Source organism: Helicoverpa armigera, chromosome 15 (assembly GCF_030705265.1).
Source record: "Helicoverpa armigera isolate CAAS_96S chromosome 15, ASM3070526v1, whole genome shotgun sequence".
In the NCBI taxonomy this organism is placed as follows: Eukaryota; Metazoa; Arthropoda; class Insecta; order Lepidoptera; family Noctuidae; genus Helicoverpa; species Helicoverpa armigera.
This window is the reverse complement of record NC_087134.1, coordinates 4783461-4801771: the sequence shown is the minus strand read 5'-3', so window position 1 is coordinate 4801771 and position 18311 is coordinate 4783461. Positions and strand designations below refer to the sequence as shown.

Sequence of the window (18311 nt, the reverse complement as noted above, 5' to 3'; positions counted from 1 at the left end):
AAACAGTACAGGTTAAAGTAGCTCCATCTGTGGTAAATAAAATACATCAAGAAGCGAGGTGGTAAATAACAATGAATTACCATTTACATTCTTTATATACTATTATTTCAATAGATGGAGTTGTGTATTTTCCGTAATTCACCATATTTTAACACGTAGTGTAATTTTTCGATAGACATTTCAATAGTGTTTGTCAGTTTGCCGTGCCACATCAAAATCCAACTATAATTATTACCTTGATGAAAGGAAAATTAAAAGATCTCAGCCAAATTTAAAACGGTGCCATCTAAATTATTTTTTGAACATTATGTCAAAAATGATGACTTTAGTGGAACAATTAATTATAATTTAAAGTTACAGATGGAGTTCATATCAGGATTTTTTCATAAACATAGTTTAGCTTATCTTCCACTAATGTGGTGGCCTTAAACAAATTACTTTGAGTGAGTAGTATTATTTTTTCTGATGCAAAATATGAAAACTTAATCCTAGAAGAAATCAGGATCTATCTCTCGCAAGCGCTGCTAAGCGTGAGGTAGGTAATGTAGGATTCTGTAGCTTTAAAAACCAGCCCAGATACAAAGTGCAGATAAGAAATGGGAGCTGCCTTATCGCGTCTGAAAACGTACAAAATACGCGTCGCATACCAGAGACATGCTTACTTTCAACTTCCGATCGCAATTAATACACTGTTCACGATTACGAACAGTCTCAGTTAGACCCGAGCCAAGTCTAAAAAAAATACCTTTTATATAAAACAACGTTTGATATCATTCAATTACAAAGACAGAATTGTTCTCTGTTGCAAATCCTATCCACCTATATCCTATCCTATTCCAGAATGCATTGCAGGTGTGCATTGCACAAAAACCAATGGTATCCTATTCGAGAAGTCAAAAGAGTTGACCTGCCAACGTCAGCTTCTGCGCTAAGCAAGTGTTCTTAATAGTACCATCAGAATTACATTCATCGTTGAATGAGGTGAATAAATTTTCAGAAACCACAATAACAGTAGGAGCCAAAGCGTATTATCGCTTCATAGAGCTCTGATTGGCCCCAGGTGACCAAGTCAGGTCTGATTTGTTCGTTCATCAGATCTTTGAAAGTGTTTCGGTGGATACTTACTGTCGTCCTGTTTACGTGTGACACAAAATATGGTAAAACGTCCTCCGCAAGAGCGAAATTTTCCCAGTGTGCGATAGTGACGCACAGTATACAACACTTATGTTTCTTTCGATTTGCTGGCTCCACCAAGAAATGACAAATTGCGAGCGTACATTTTGAAAATCTTGGCAAAACTGCAGGTTTCAAGTACGAACACATGAAGTGGACTCTCTCAGATACGTACATTTTGCCTATTCGTGAACTAATGCAAACATTTCGGTGGAGTCCCGGCTTAGGCCACCACATTAGGCGTGCGCGATCCTCGGGCGGGTGAGTAGCGCGGGCGCCGCGCGTGCGTCGCGAGCGCGTTGCGTGAGCGTCGCGTTTTGCTGCCCTGCGGCATTTGTAGCGCGCTCCTTGACGTTTAACTGCTAAGGCGTTTAGCGGGCGGCGGGGATAGCGGGCGAAGGGGTAAGAACGCAACTCGAGCGCCGCGTGCTCGCCTCGAGCGCGTCGCTTGCTCTCTTCACACATGCCGCAGGGCAGCAAAACGCCATGTTCACGCAGCGCGCTCGCGACGCCCGCGCTACTCACACGCCCGAGGATCGCGCACGCCTAATGTGGGGTCAGCCTTACCATAGTGAGTAAGTGAAACTATCCTACCCTATGCGCCTGCTGATGATGATGACTCATTTCATCATCCATCCAGCTATTCCCCAACTATGTTGGTGTTGGCTTCCAGTCGCCGAATCTGTTCGAGTACCAATATTTTGCTTGGAGCGACTACCTATCTGATCTCTTCAATCCAGTCACATTACAAGACATTATCCATGGTAAGACTGACAGACTTTCTGGCTTCTGATTAGTCACAGCAGCTGCAGAAAATGTACAAATGACAGCTTTGTCAGACTCAAAGCATATAGACATAGATCATAGCTGTTTCCTGTGAAAATTACTTACGCACTATACTTAATAATTTTCCAAATTGGCTGACTAGATCCAGAGATATTCACAACGTCACAAACTTTACTTCTTTTGTTTAGATAAATGGTCACATCCACAACACAACCTTGATCAATGAATCTATGCGACTGCTAAGTGCTAATCCTAATTATACTGTCACGTGAAAAAATGCACCTACGGGATAAGTAGTATTTTGACTATTCTATATTGCCCACGCAGACGAAGTTGCGGGCAACAGCTAGTTCTACATAAAATTATTTCTTTGATGTGATTGATTAAGTTTTTCATCATTTATTTATTTTCTAACATATTATTTACATTTTTAAATATTAAATATAAAAATAAAAAACATTTAAAAATATAAAAAATAGGTTGCCACCGATATCGGGCACAGGGTCCAAGGTACCGGTGGTTAGGGTCCCAGAGACAGAAACCTCCTCACAATACGTGCCGTATCAAGGAGTACTGCCTTCTGAATCAGTCCCTTGATCCAGCCGCCCAACGAGAGCCTCCTGAGGTGTTCGTCGAGGCTCTTGGCTATTAAACCATTGGCCGTAACGACAATCGGCACAACAACAGCCGTGTCGACACTCCACATGGCGACAACCTCGTGCGCTAAGTCGAGATACTTTATTTGTTTCTCTTTCTCAGCTTTCACAAGGTTCTCGTCATGCGGAACGGCGACATCGACTATCATCGCGCGGCGCGCTAATCGATCTATCACCACAATATCAGGCTTATTGGCTACAATAGTCCTGTCTGTGATGATAGATCGATCCCAGTACAACGTGATATGGTCCTTTTCGAGAACTGGGTCGGGCGCATACTTGTAGTACGGTACCTCAAGGTCTACAAGGTTGTATTGCAGAGCAAGCTGCTGGTGGATGATCTTGGCCACTTGGTTATGTCTGTGCAAATATTCACCATTAGCCAAACGAGAACAACCAGATATAATATGTCTGATAGACTCACCCGGATGGTGACATGCCCGACATATGTCAACCGTCCCGTCTTTCACGATATATCTCCGGTAGTTATTCGTAAGGATAACTTCGTCCATAATTGCACATACAAACCCTTCGGTTTCTCCAAACAAGTCACCGAAGCGTAGCCAAGATACGGACGCTTTGAAGTCTACATCGGGGCCATGAAGAGCCCCGAAGAAGCGTCCGTGTAGCTGTTTGCTCTGCCATACCTCCCTGCGATCGTGGGTAGTTAGTACGACAGGTTTGCGCCAGTTCTCATTTGCCAACGACAGCGGGGTGAGTCCTCTGTCCACTGCCACCATATCACGGTGCATACCCACGTCGCTTTTGAGAAAATATTCTCTGAGACTGCACACCTCGCGGTTGTGGAGCGTCTTTGCATTTAAAAAGCCTCGGCCTCCACATTTCCGTGGGATGTACAGTCTCATCACTGACGATCGTGGGTGATGCATTCGTTCTGCGGTCAGCAGTGTGCGGACTTTCCTATCCAGGGCGTCCAATTCAGTTTGAGTCCATTTGAGTATGCCGAAAGAGTACATCAGGACTGGCATGACCCAACCATTAAAGGCGCGAACCTTGTTGCCGCCTGATAAGGAACTTTTTAGGACCTTATTCAGGCGGCCAAAGAAACGCTCCCGTAATGACTGTTTCATAACAGCCACATTGATGCCTAACCCCTCCGCCATACCCAAGTATTTATATGTATCGTTTGCGGAGAGTGATCTCAGGTTTATAGAATCTGAGAGTTGTACTCCCTCAGATTCCACAATTCCCCCTCGCTTTACATGCATGACTGCACATTTGTCCACACCAAATTCCATCCTGATGCAACTACTGAAAGTTTCAGTGACCTTCAGTAGCTTCATCAGCTGCAATTCTGTGGTGGCAAACAGTTTCAGATCGTCCATGTAAAGCAAATGGGATATAACCTGACCCCCTCTCCGCAAAGGATAGCCCAACCCCGAGCCCTCTAGCAATGTGCTCAGAGGGTTCAAGGCCAGGCAAAACCAAAGTGGACTCAAACTGTCACCCTGGAAAATTCCCCGCTCGATCTTAATAGGATCGCCGGTCCCTTCAATTTCTCGACATCCTGGATAGTGAAGAACCGTTCTCCATTGCTCCATACATGACGCAAGAAAGGCGCGTAGAGTTGAGTTTATTTTATACAACTCCAATACCCTCTTAAGCCATGTATGGGGGACCGAGTCGTAGGCCTTCTTATAGTCTATCCAACATGTCGACAAATTCTTTCGGGATCGCCGAACCTGTTGGCTGATGACCATATCAGTGAGGAGCAGCTCCTTAGTAGCACTGGACCCCTTCTTACATCCATTTTGAGAAGTTGACATAATTGAATATTTTTCAATATGTTGATTTATTTTTAATCTCAAAATAGATGTAAGAAGTTTATAGACCGTCGGTAAACAAGTGATCGGTCTATAATTTTTGGGTTCCGCGGTACTACCTGATTTATGGAGCAGGTGGGTAATCCCTGTTGTTAGAAACTGTGGGAGCGACCCGGCTTCTAAGGATGACTGAAACTGTGATGCTAAACAGGGGTGCGAACTTTGCAGCCACTTTAACCAGAAATTGTGCAGTCCGTCCGGCCCTGGTGATTTCCAATTCTGCATCGGACGGACTGCATAGGCTACGTCGGAGGAGGTAATATTAACCTCTTCCATTTCTGGTATTTTTTCACACTCTCGCTCAACATCACATGTCCAGTCACCCTCCTCGTGATAGACGGGCGTCGACCAGAGGTTGCGCCAAAACATGTTTGTGGCATCATCATCCGGTCGGCTCCCGTCCATCACGCATTGCTCAGGTTGCTCCCAAGTTCTATATACCCACCTTTGGTCACTCTGGAACATACGATTCTGGGTGTAACGTTCTACCCGTCGTTTATACCTTCGAATACGGCTCGCCCATGCACAGACTTTTTGCCTCAGGAAGTCGATGCGCTCTGTGACACGTGACATATATTCATGAGGACTGAGTCCAGTCCCCACAAATGCACGCCTCACAAAGCGCATCACCCGTGGTCGGGTATTACCCTCCCTGAAGCAATATAGTTTGCCAATGAGTACTCTGGCCCCCTCGATACGACGCTCAATCCTGCATTGCCAGGCTGGTACCGCTAACTTTGGTCGTGTGGCTCTGTCCTTGTCAGGGAATTTGACATTAGCCACACGACATGCAGCAACAGCCGCGCAATACATAATTGAGTGTGTATCAAGGAGGTCTTCGCTGTTTTCAAAATATTTTTCCAACAGCGAATCCAGAGCACACACCAGCGCCCTATTTTGTCTATGCATAGGCAAGCGTGGTAGTCGTGGTCGGCTTTCGACGGGTGAGTATCTAAACTCCAGAATCGCATCCTCCAGAGCACTCCTCACCTGTTCATTGCACTGGGTACTTACCGTTTCAACCCTATCATCCTCATCCCGTTCAACAAGATCGGACCGCGGCGTGATTTCGCCTGGAGGTGGCGGTGGTACCGCGGCCTGTGACGAGGTGGTGACCATAGGGCTGCCCAGCATCTCTAAGCGCAGCCGATCAAGTGCGGCGTCGTCCAGTCTGTGATTGCGCTGGATAACCCGCACCTGATCCGACAGTCGTTGGGCGGAGACGTTGACGGCTGGCTCTAGTACCTGAAACAGAGTGATTAAGTTTATTATTTATTTATTTATACAACAATAAAAAACTTGTTACGTTGTTTGAATTTTCGTGATACCATTATCTAGTGTAAATCAACTCTTAACAAATCCGTCTCAAGAAAGCATAAACAGTAGATAAATCACTTAGAAGTATAAAGTGGAACCTATGATAATCTGATGGGACAGACTGTCATTCACAACTCAAGTAATCTCAGGTTTTCTCTAAAATACGTAGGTATAACAACTAGAGCACATCGCTATAATGTGACTTGAGGAGCTAGATAACTATCACTTACTCAATTAGACTACAAATATACTGATAATATGTAGGTACTTAATTTATTTAGGTATAAGTTTGCCCGGGTGACTGAGTTGGGGAGGTCATATAGGGCAGCTTGTAAAGCACCGGTACCGACATAGTTGGGAAAAGGCTCGGAAGATGAACATGATAAAGGTACTTAACTTATTCTCTGCTTATCTGCAATAGGTGCCTCCATGATGCAACGGTCCGAACATTATGTCTCGTTCCTGATATACCATCACCTCCTCTTTTCTGAAGTCCTCTTCAGACGAATCTAAATTTTAGTACGTTTACAATAAAAAACCATATGAAGATGATAAAGGTTCAATTCGTTCTTTGATAATAATCTTTTTGTTTGAAACAACCAGTAGGTACCTAATTCAAAAAGATATTATAAATCCGTACTTCTGTTACTTCTTGCTCTGTGTTTTAAGGCAGGTGTTAAAATACCATGTTGCGTTACTTCTACTAGCTAGCACAATCAAGCCTTTGCCCATATGACCATTCCCAATATTCTACATATCTGACCATTTGCTTACTAGACATGTATAGACGTTAGCCCCATGCAAGTAATGTCAAAAAAAAAAGTCGTGGTGGGTAAAAAACCAACCTCTGGAGTATGAGGGTGTGGGTTCGGTTCCAGGTCAGGCAAGTACTAATGCAACTTTTCTAAGTTTGTATGTACGTTCTAAGTATTATCTTAGACACCAATGGCTCATAAAAAAACTGGACTATAAAGTCTGAAATCACCATCCCGCATTGAGCAAGCGTGGTGATTAATGCTCAATTCTTCTCCGTATGAAAGGAGGCCTGTGCCCAGTAGTGAGACGATAAAAAGGCTGTAACAGTAACAGTAAGTAATGTCGAATTCCTATCTCTAGTAATCAAAACAACAGATAGATTATTGGGAATGGTCGTCAGCCGTCGTCGCGTCGCGCGAGTCTGATTGAAAAACTTGGCCGCGAGTTTTAGGGCTCTTTTAAAATAGGTGAATGTGTCCCAATGGTGCGTTTGTTGATAGAAACCCTTACCGTCACGGCTTTTAAGTAAATCCGACGGATCAGCATCTTTATGTGTATGGCTTTTGTGTGTTGACAAGAAAATAATGTATAGTCTTCAACTGTTTTCTTATGTTAATAAAAACCATATTAGCCTTTACCAAGCTTTTACCAATTAGGTACATTACACTAGAAACTTAAATAAGTGTACTATTTTAATCAAAGTACATATGTTAGCGCCTACCTGTACAAGCAGAGCAACAAAAGTATTCGTTGCTTTGCTAATATGCCACGGCAGGTAATACACACAAGGCAATATTATGAGTTACATCATGAATTTACTTGAAATTTTATTTAAAATAAGATATATTCGAATCATCATCATAAAATCATGATAAATATACATTTACTTTTATGAAAAGCTTAAAAAATACAATACAAAGAAAAAGATATTAAGATAAGATATTATGTATAACTATATTTATTGACAGGTATCGAAGGAACTATACTTTCCTACAAACAATACGGTTATTCACTTCCATACATTTAGTCACCGCAGCTGGCCTTCTCGTAGAACCCCTTCCTGAGTTCTCACCAGAGATGCCGTTACCTGTTCCGTCGCCTTCGGCACCGCTGTTAAACGGTGGGTTGTCCCAAACCGGTGGTCTCCTCGGATTTGTGTATGGACCCTGTGCATACCCGCATTCCAACCTCCCACCTCGTAATCTACAGCCCCCAGTCATTTCAACCATTTGTCTTTTACTTTTAGGTTTTCCAACATTCTTGTCGTACCCGCAGAGCACCCGGTCGTCCAGGACCCTGCAGTCATTGCCATCGAACTCGTATGGACAGCAACGGTTACGTCGCCGTCCTGCAGTAGTTTTATCTTTAGCTTTTTTCGGAAATGAAGGTCCACGTCTAATAGTATAAGATAAGTTGTCTAGCGTAGTTGCTTCAGGTTCGTTTCGCCGAGCATTTTGAAAGAGATATTGGCCTATGCAATTAGCCTTGCAATTCCCTATGATGGCCATAAATAGTGCAATGGCGAATATCTGTAACCACGAATATGTTAAATTGTAATAGTTTTTAGCGTAGGTAGGTACCTACATGATTTTTCCAGATCCTAAACATAACAATGACAGTATTTGGGTAGCTAATATGAATGGGGTGGTAAAAGTTTGTAATTAAGTATCACGCTATATTTTCTGGGTGTTATTTCTAAGCTCCAGACAAAAGTTCTAGAGATTTTCTATTTGTTTGAATGCGCTTGTTCTAGCAGGTTCTACTGTAAAGACTTGAAATAATTTCAAAGATAGCCCAACATATACAAGATACAAGTAATAACTTTGCGCTTTCAATAAAAACGAATGTAAAGCATTTCTCAAGTGGATGTTTTAGTGGCTCAGTTTTAGTCATCCCTATTAATTCCTTAGTCAAGATGAAACAACAAATGTTGAGTATGATAATCAATAGAATTATTCATCATAACATACAAAAGTAAAAAATATTTAAATCATTTACTAACCGCGATCGCAACGCACGAACTGCCACATAGCCTTTGCATCACCCTTATCTTAAATGGATGTATATTTCAATTAACTTTTGCCTATAAATATAGGTACGGTTGACAAAATACTTATACTTTCGAGTCCATATTTTTTTCTAAGAAATTGAATAAATGTCATAGATATAATATTAATACTTAATTTTTTTTTAATTTCCCACAAGATTTAACGTTGCTTATAAAGTTTATCTGAATACATGTTAATTATTAAGACTGGCTTGGCTTATCGTTTAGAGAGCAACGCTATTGTACGTTTCAGCAATTTGTTCTCGATTCCTAGCGCATCCACATCTATGCAACTGAGGTCAAACTCGACAATATTGATATTATCAAAAGCAATATGGTTTTCTGCAAAGAATTTGCTCCAACGTTCGTTATTTTGTAAAGCAACCATTAGCCACTGCCAGAGGTGTCTCCTAATTTCACGTTTAATGAATTTCCTTCTATCACTCGTATCTGTTTGGCGATATCGACCACTGCTTATAGTATCTTTGCTGGTCTGCGACTCACAAGGATCATTATAATGTTTTAACTCTTCTTTATTATTCTTTATGATGACTGATATAATATAATTATTCATTTCCGAGTTTGTGAGATTGACTTGACACGGATGCTTCTCGTCGTCCCAGTCTATGGGAAGATCACTTCTTAATATTTCCCATATTTTATTATTTATTTGATATTCCATACTCTGTCTATGGCCTGATGAGATCCTAGGCTTCATTTCGCTTTGGTTCCATTCTTGGTGTGTCTTCTCATACATCCTTTGCGTTGTACTTTGTGCATATTTTTCGTTCGCAATACTTGATTTTTTATTGTTCTCTTGAGTGAGTCTCTGAATACTTTTAGACCTATCACGTTTTCGTGTTTGCACGTGAATTACCTTTTCCTGATGTCTCTTATCTTCTGGTGACTTCCGTTGTCCAGTTTTATTTACGAAATTTGATTTTTCTACTTGAATCCTTCCAACATTATAGACTTTTCTTGGTAAAATGATGTTTTTGATTTGAGTCGGCAAAGGAGTGCGTTCATTATTTGTCACATCGACTTCACTACGTAGATTATTCCGCAAGGAGAAGTAAGGATTTTCAAGATGTTTAAAATTATTTTGTACAACCTGTCAAAAAAAATAGGTTTCATAAACTTTTGATAATTAATCTTTTCTCATTTAACTATTTCAAATACATGTATTTATATTGATGTCAATTTATCATAACCAGCATTCTACCATCTAATACATAAATAACACTTGACCCACTATGACTATATTTACAGGTTTTTTTTTAATCTATGTTTAATCTATATCTTCTATTGTTTTTTAAATGAAAATCATATAATTTCGACTAGAGTGTAGTAATATACTATACACTTCTGTACGTCTAGTTACTAGATCGAAGGTATGGGAATACCTTAAAGGGTAACGAAAATAATAAAATGAAATAGGTACATGTTAATAATAAGAGACTTTTCGGCTTTGTTTTTATTCATAATTCAGTTATTACAAAATAAATTGATGCATGTTCATTTGCTGTTACATAATAATTAGACTTTTTAAAAGTAATTAAATAGAGATGATTAAATGTGTTAATCTATGCAAGACTTCAAGTGCTCAAGTTCTCTTCTTCCCTTAAATTAATCTGCGTGTCTTAAAAATCAATTTTGATCATCGATTCAAGGTTTTTAACCTCCATGATAACTCTGACATCAAAGTATGAACTCTTTGTTTTGAGGCAACAACGAATGAAAGGTTGCTAGCCAAGTATGAAAGTCCTCTTTTTTTCTTCTTTCCTTCTCGATATTGTTTAACTATATCCTGAACACGATCTTTTGTGAGTCTATTGGGATCAAATAAAGTTTGAACCAATTCTAATTTAGAACCTTTCCCATTATTTAATTCTTTCATTACTTTATCTAAATTGCATGCTTCAGATTTAGTCAAAGACAATTTCTTCTTCAGTTGACGAGCATTATCTAGTATATCTTCCAAATCTTTCTTTCTCCGTACTTCATCATATTCTTTTATCATTCTATTTAGCCGAGTCTTATCAAGCCATTTGTCATTAAATTTAGATTTATGAGACATTCCTGCTAGAGAAAGCCTGCCGTCTTTATAATCAGCTACCATTTCTTCTAATATTTTAGCGTTTGCACCAGATACAGAAAAGCGTTTCTTCAAATCATTTGCATCCATGCCATCAATCAGTTCGATGTCTCTTATATTTAATTTGGATTGGTTCATGTTACTTCTGAATAGCGAGATTACAGAGTGTTTAAATCTGGGCTCAAGTTGGCCCCTTCTTTTAATCCAGCGCCTACAGGCTAATGTTTTAGGCTTCCTGGTAAATATATTCTTCATCCATGTCCATTTCTCTGGTTTGAATGGTGTGTGCTGAATTCCTGAAGTAGAGCACAACGATCGGGAAAGAATACATAATTCTAATATAATTTTAGACAATAATTTCACTATGCACAATTACTAATCTTAATAATCCAAGCGTGATGGTGATGTAAAAATGACATTTTTTTTTGTTCTAAATAAAAAAATACCTACTGGCTAGTTTCATGATAACTGAACTATAAATATTTACCTTTAGTGTGTCGTTTGAACATTTCCCTAAAGGTATATTCATATTAGTATGGAAATTGTGCAATGCTTGAACCAGATTATTTTACATCGACTCGTCAAAAATTTCTACTCGTACTCTGCCTCAATTTCTCTCATCATTCGTCATGCCAACTTAACATCTGTGTATTTGTATTTTGAAATAAAGGGCATATTTTAATAAAATTATATTTTTTTGCTGGTTTGGTGTTCTTTACGTGTCATTTTAGTAACATCGTGAAAAAGCCGTCAATGTGACATTTTTCAAATTACGTTCAGAAAAGCGAAAGAGCTCAAAAAAGAAAAACAACGGTTACATTTTTTATCGTTTATTTATTATATATCTTGGGTTACGCAAATATTTAACTATATTATCACGTAAGCTTCACTTTCAACATTATTTCATTTAAGGAGCCACGTTATTGTACGCTTTAGTAATTTGTTCTCAATTCCCAAAGCGTCTACATCGATGAGGCTGAGGTCAATCTTGTCAATGTTTATGTTGTCTAGTATTATATTGTTTTCAGCTAAAAACTGAGTCCAATGAGCGCTATGTCGTATAGAAGTTTTAGCCAACTGCCAGAGATGTCTTCTCACTCTTCGTTTCATTGCTTTCTTCCTGTTGTCCTTACTGCTGCTTATACTTTCTATACTCGGTTCAGGCTCCATCGGTATATTACATTTCTTGAACTCTTTATTATTACATTTCTTTATTACAGATATTATGTACCTCTTCGTTTCTGAATCTGATGCCTGAATTTGGCTATTGAATTTATCATAATCCAAAAGGAATGAATCGCGACTCAATATTTGCCAAATCTTAGTACTTATTCGGCGTTCTAAGTTCCTTAAATGACTCGGAGAATTTTTTGTTTTATCAGTCAATTTCCCTGGACATTTTCTTTGCCCCTTATTTTGTATCTCTAGGCTAGTTCTAGACTCACTATTAGATTTCCCTTGTTTAGGTTTTTCTTTATTTAATTTATCATTGCTTAGTTTGCCTTGACTTCTTTTCGGTGTTTTCTTTACTCGATGTCGGTTTAACTCATTATCAGTTTGGCTAAGGTTTAATTTACTGAGTATGCTCGATTTTACTGGCTTTGTTTTTTTCACAGAGCCAGATTTTTTTATTCCCACTCTTTCCACGTTGAAGGCTTTCTTCAAATTAATGCCAGTTTTGATATCAGGGCTATATTTTTTATCACGTTTTAGTAAACCTACATTTTTGCTCTGTGACATGGATGGAAGTGACTGATCTCCCCGTTTTCTTAGAGCCTGTAAACAATTCAAAATAATTTATAAATCAGTTATAGCATAAAATCTTATTGGCTTCTAGTCTACAGGCTGCTTTCGACTTTCTCGACCCAGGCAACTCGATTCTCTTTGACAACCTCAGAGACTAAGTCAAACTAGTTTATCATAGAGTGTTTGCTGTTATATCAGCATCATCTAGCTTGGCCTAGGCTAAACTGAATCATAAAAAAATCCTTAAACGAAGCTTACTTATCTTAGGCGTAAGTGGACTAACAACATATAAAACTGCGTTTTTATTAAAACAACTGTTTACTTTAGAACGTGAAAATTCTAAGCAAACAGTGGTGTAACAAAAACAGCCGTATCGGAGAAATTTGAAGAAGGATGTATGTATCAAATCTAATAGGGATTAGTTCATAGAAGGTAAGAAGTATTACCAAAAAAACAGACTGTGTTATTATCTTGAAGATTGAACACTTTCTGTTAATGATTAAAGAAAACCCAAATTAATGCACAAAATATGTATTTCTGAAATAAATGAGATTATTTAAATAAAAATATTTAATAATAATATTAAATTACCAATGGAAAAGTCTAAACAAATATTAAAGCATGGCAGCCATTTTTCGTTATTTTAATTAAATTGATGGTGTAACAATCGTATCGAGTATGTAGAGGAAATCATTCGTTCATTTTTAACGGTTCAACAGCTCCGAAATATGTAAATCTTTAGACTATTTAGCCAATAACTGTTGCATTCTAAGCTTCGATGGAATCATCGAGAATTTACTTTTCCGAAGTATAGAAGATAGGCCTCTCTTCTGTTTGCTCGCATCGCCGTACTGGGATAAAAATTTGCTTATATCTTTATTATCCAAATTTTTTAGGTCTAATTTGTTTTTCAATAAATCAACATTCGAAAATTTACCCTTTTTTAAATCTTCCAATACATTATCCAATAATTGCCTTTGGGATTGAGTTTTAACGATTTTCTTTAAATCTTTGGCATTCTTCTGAATTTCATCAGCTACCGTTTTTTTCTTAGCTGTGTCGTAATCTTTCAGAATTTCGTTCATTTGCTCTTTTGTTAATTGTTTTGTTGAAGAAGGTTTGCGAGATTTTTGTGAAAAGGATATATTACCATCATTGTAATCAGTGACCATCCCTTCTAGTATTTTAAGCTTAGATCCTTTAATTGAATATCGTTTTTTCAAATCATTAGCACTGATTCCTTTGATCTTTTCGATATCCTTCATATCAACTTTAGCCAGTTTTATTTTATTTGCAGCGGCAACTTTCTTATTCAAAGATTTATCACTGGTTTTTCCTGTAACATTATCTTGTAAGCTTTCTAGATCCATTCCCATAATCTCGTAGTCTGCTAGCTTTGGAATTACATGTCCAAATATCTTTTTCTTGAGGCATCTTTCAAATTTACTTAAAATCCATCGTTGACATTTGAGTTTACAGGAACCCTTGTTCTTTTTTTGTGGAATTTGGGTCTCCTTATTTCCTGTTGGTAACGATTATTATCGGAAAGGAATAATTTTAAGATATCTAGCAAACAGAAATCTGTGAAATTTTGGGTTAACTTATCACTAATTTCAATCAAGGGCCGTACATACTGTAAACCAGTTCTAGAAACCATAAGTATACGCGCCGAAAAACGAATAATAATGATATGTTACGTACAAAAAAACTGTTGAATTCTGAACCTTTTTTTGGAAGTGAGTGTCCTACTTGAATAAATAGTGACACGTGAACAAGAATTAATAGAAGTAGAATCCTACAACGTAAATGAAGATAAGTAAATCCATATAACTTACTGTTTTCACGGCCGATGCACATTTTGCAGTATTGGATTTAGCGGCGGTATTATCAATTTTCAACATTTTAACTGCAGTTATGGTTCGTCGGTATGGCGATCTATGGCATTTGGAGTTGAAGGCTAAAGGGAATTTTATTGTTCGTACATGGCTACCTAAGAAGTTTCATGTTGTTGTTGATATTGTTTGTCCGTTATAAGTAATTAAATTTACATGGTGAATGGTTTCGTAAAATTTATTTTGCCAAAAACATTTGGCTGTGGTGGAGAGGTGGAGATGAAAATAATTTGACTTGTGACTAAAGTCTCTTTGACGTAGCATGATCGTTTGGAAACTGAAACATTATCAGTCGATTCATAATATTCTCTTTGGATTTATTTTTTGCATCAATATCATCTTTATTAACTCAATATTCAAGCTTAGCTTTTTGTGTTTGTTAGGGAATCCCCGTTTAAGGAAAATTATTAAGAACACTTAAGATCAAAACTGTAGGTACTTGTAGCAATCAATCGTTGGATGTACCTATTATTAATGTAAGATAGGTAATGCGCGCATCATGACATATGAGACGTTGCTCGTAACATCATCCTCCGAGCCTTTTTCCCAATCATGTTGGGGTCTGCTTCCAGTCTTACCGGAGTCAGCTGAGTACCAGTGCTTTACAAGAAGCGACTGCCTATCTGACCTCCCCAACCCAGTTACCCGGGCAACCCGATACCCCTTGGTTAGACTGGTGTCAGACTTACTGGCTTCTGACTACCCGTAACGACTGCCAAGGATGTTCAATGACAGCCGGGACCTACAGTTTAACGTGCCATCCGAAACACAGCCAATGGTGTCTAAGATATACTTAGAAAGTACATACAAACTTAGAAAAGTTGCATTGGTACTTGCTTGACCTGGGATCGAACCCGCACCCTCGTACTTGAGGTTGGTCCTTTACCCACTAGGCCACCACGACTTCAGACGTTGCTCGTAACATGAGAAGAATATTCTACATATACCAGAAGTAGTATAAGGAGCTAATTTCTATCATACTAAAAAAATATCCTTCTTGTTCCTCAAAATTCACCCATGCCCGAAAATAAAGGCTTCTTTTGCTGACTGTACTAACTTTCAACGTATGAAAGCTAGTTTGCAAATTATAAACATAAAAGAAAATGAATGAAAATAATCGACAAATGTACTCTCCAATTTATGAATAGGTAGGATATACAATGACAATATCTTTACTGGTAAGGTCGTTTTGTATTTTTATTACATAGTGGTTATTTCGCTACTTTTTTAGCAGCTACGGTTAAATGTCTAGATTCAAACATCAGTTATTAACTACCTAAAACTGATTTCCATGTTCTATTCACTATCTAATGTTTAACAATATCCATGAGCTCATAAAATGAATACATTTTCATTGCATCCACACACTTCCTGACTAATTTCAACGTTATCAATTTCACTGGCGTTTTCAAATTGAATCTAAACTCTAACATTTCAGATACACTGTGCCTTGGCAGAAATAATACTAGCCTATAATTCTGTGCCAGAATTTGGAAATGGTATTTTTGATCCCGTGATGTCCAGTTCTGAAACTTCTGATAGCTACTTGTCAAACGATATGGTAGTTCCGTTATTGCGGGAACAGAAGGAACCTGTCGTGGTACGAGAACTATACGACGGCTATTTATTCGATGATAAAAAATGTATCCAATTTAATAAAAGAATACTCTGCGGCTATGATAAGAATAATGGAGACAAGTTAGATGACTATGAAATGATAGATATAGGGGATGGCTGTCGTATTAGGGCCGATAGAATTGAATGCGGATATGAAAGAAAAGTGCTAAGGCTTCGTAAAACCCTTGTTAGAAAAGCGCCTACAAGAACAAGTATGCCAACTACGCCCAAGTTTGTTCTTGAGAATAAAATAAAAATGGATATTTTGGAGAAAATGTTACTAAAATCTGGTCTTGTTCTAATGAAGTCTGTAGATACTGCAAGCATTCCAACAGTCACTGAGTCTGAACCAGAAACACCTGCCTCTGAAACAATTGTGCCCAGATCATCGTCGCACGAAACGTCCTCGTCTTATACACTTGATGCATCTACAGATATACCGACAGAAAGTACATTACCTGCGTTACCTCAATCGACCATGCTAAACCCAGAATCAATCAGTGAAATAACAACTGTATCAGATGATGAAATTACATCAACAGCTAGTACAAATAACATATTGTCTGAAGCCATTACAGAAACAGTGAACCTAGGTGAAGTAACTGATCATGAGATAGATGAGTCTGCAGTTCAAAACACGACAATATTGACTAAAATATTGACCACTTTGCCTGAATTAGTTACTGAATCTTATTTAGATGTTACAGGTTTACTGCGTGAACAATCTGCAATTAATGATACGATAAGACGTTCAGATCTAGCAAACAATACTAGTGACAATAAGATTAATACTACATGTGTTGAGAAGAGCGATAGAATTGTGTGCTATTATTTCAAGAAAGAGCAATCTGTGAAATAGTATTTTATTTATTTGTACATTATACATAGATGAACTAATTATATTTCTTCATAATTGTGTGTTCTATTTATTTGAAACCATTTCTCCTTAGGAATGATTATAGATTTTCTCAAAAAAACATTCAGCGACGATAAAGCGAATCCGACCAGAGACATCAAGCATCGGAAGGAACAACATTTCGTTTATATTGATGTACTTACTTTCATTCGTTGAATAATTCCCATCGTGTATCATCCTACCATTTTCGGCAACCAGGCATAAAATATGACGAGACTTTATAAGGGATTGTGGCAATAAAATATAGAAGGTTATCGAGTTAATATACATTTAATGCTCTTCCTTATGTTCATGCGGTAATTTTACATAATGTTATGCAGTTATAGCAATGACCCAAGTTATGTGGTTAACGAACTCAAGTCTTAATAAAAACTAGAGAAGTCTGCCCAAAATCATAATTGATGGTTTGATTGATGTATAAAGTTTTTACAAAAATATATTTTCTTCAAGTCATGATGTTTTTACTTTGATTAAATAAAATTGCTAATGGCAAGACTCCACCAAAATTGTTCGCCTTCACGAATAAAAAATGTGTACGCGACGATACGAGTCAATAGGTAGCATGTTCTTGCTCAAAGTTTGCAATTTGTTACTGTTCGCTGTTTGTGTATCAGTGGAATCTTGGGTTAGTGATGACTGCGTGTGTGTGGCCTAGGGGTGAAGGATCCCGCTTCAACATGTCAGTTGCTATTCAGCCTTTGACATGCAACGACTACTACTGGGCAACAGTCGGGGACCTAGGCTTTAGGTACCCTCCAATGAACGAGGATGTATCTACTAACTTCCAGTCTTCGCATAACTGTGTATGTTTCTGCAAACCCATATACCGATTTCAGGAATCAGATAGGTACATGACCTCAACTAAAATTGAAAGCCTACCCTATATGAACAGAATAGTTAGCTCAGCAGTTTTCCTCCTCTCTCCTCAACTTGAACATCAAATGCAGTGACTTTGAACTATTGAACTAATGTCAAAAAGGTCAGGTTTTTATAATAGCAAGATCATCGTGATAAGATTCTGCACTGGCACCTATATTTCCTGAATATAAATGATTCATGATGTCAGGATAATTTTCTGTCAATTACAATAATGCAAAAAATGATCTCAGTGACCGGTCAATCGTACCGGATCTTTTGAATAACAAATCATCCGTGACGTAGAGCAGCTGTTCCCAAATGGGGTTCCGCGGAACCCTGAGGTTCCGTGACAGGCCCTCAGGGGTTCCGTGGAAAATTCAAGATTTCCATATGGTAAATCGTTTCGCTTTTGACAATATTAAATTATTATTCATTTTCAATTAAATTGTTTTAAATATTGCATTCTAAAATTCCATTTAGGCACCATGTAGGTGGGTACCACTCGGGAGTGTAAGTACGAGTTCGCGACAAGTGGCGGGGGAAGGCAACGGCAGCAGATAATTTAATTCCGTTTTTTACAAATTGTAGATTAACTTAATAACTCCAGG

General features: G+C 38.2%; 2 protein-coding genes across 3 annotated transcripts; one reads left to right on the top strand and one right to left on the bottom strand.

Annotated features, from left to right (window-relative positions):
- Positions 1-7474: 7474 nt before the first annotated feature.
- LOC110376364 (uncharacterized) lies at positions 7475-14541 on the bottom strand. 2 transcript variants are annotated; one of them, XM_064038333.1, is made up of 4 exons: positions 14256-14541; positions 11162-12450; positions 8535-9690; positions 7475-8061 (listed from the first exon to the last, which is right to left on the bottom strand). In XM_064038333.1, exons 1-2 carry the CDS (start codon positions 14319-14321, stop codon positions 11578-11580), a joined length of 939 nt encoding a protein of 312 aa, XP_063894403.1. In that variant the 5' UTR covers positions 14322-14541; the 3' UTR covers positions 7475-8061; positions 8535-9690; positions 11162-11577. The 2 variants fall into 2 exon arrangements, with proteins under 2 accessions (XP_063894403.1, XP_063894404.1); XM_064038334.1 differs by lacking the exons at positions 7475-8061; positions 8535-9690 and adding an exon at positions 10135-10970.
- An 880-nt stretch (positions 14542-15421) lies between these two features.
- LOC110376396 (uncharacterized) lies at positions 15422-16831 on the top strand. The gene is made up of 2 exons (XM_021334860.3): positions 15422-15490; positions 15751-16831. The coding sequence occupies exons 1-2, from the start codon at positions 15473-15475 to the stop codon at positions 16786-16788; spliced, it is 1056 nt and encodes a 351-aa protein (XP_021190535.3). The 5' UTR covers positions 15422-15472; the 3' UTR covers positions 16789-16831.
- Positions 16832-18311: the final 1480 nt, after the last annotated feature.

Excerpts from the sequence above, each read along its gene's own strand:
- LOC110376364 (XM_064038333.1), bottom strand. The coding sequence starts at position 14,321 with ATGTTGAAAATTGATAATACCGCCGCTAAATCCAATACTGCAAAATGT. Across the intron at positions 12,451-14,255 it reads GTGCATCGGCCGTGAAAACA|GCTCTAAGAAAACGGGGAGA; the intron begins GTAAGTTATATG and ends AATTGTTTACAG.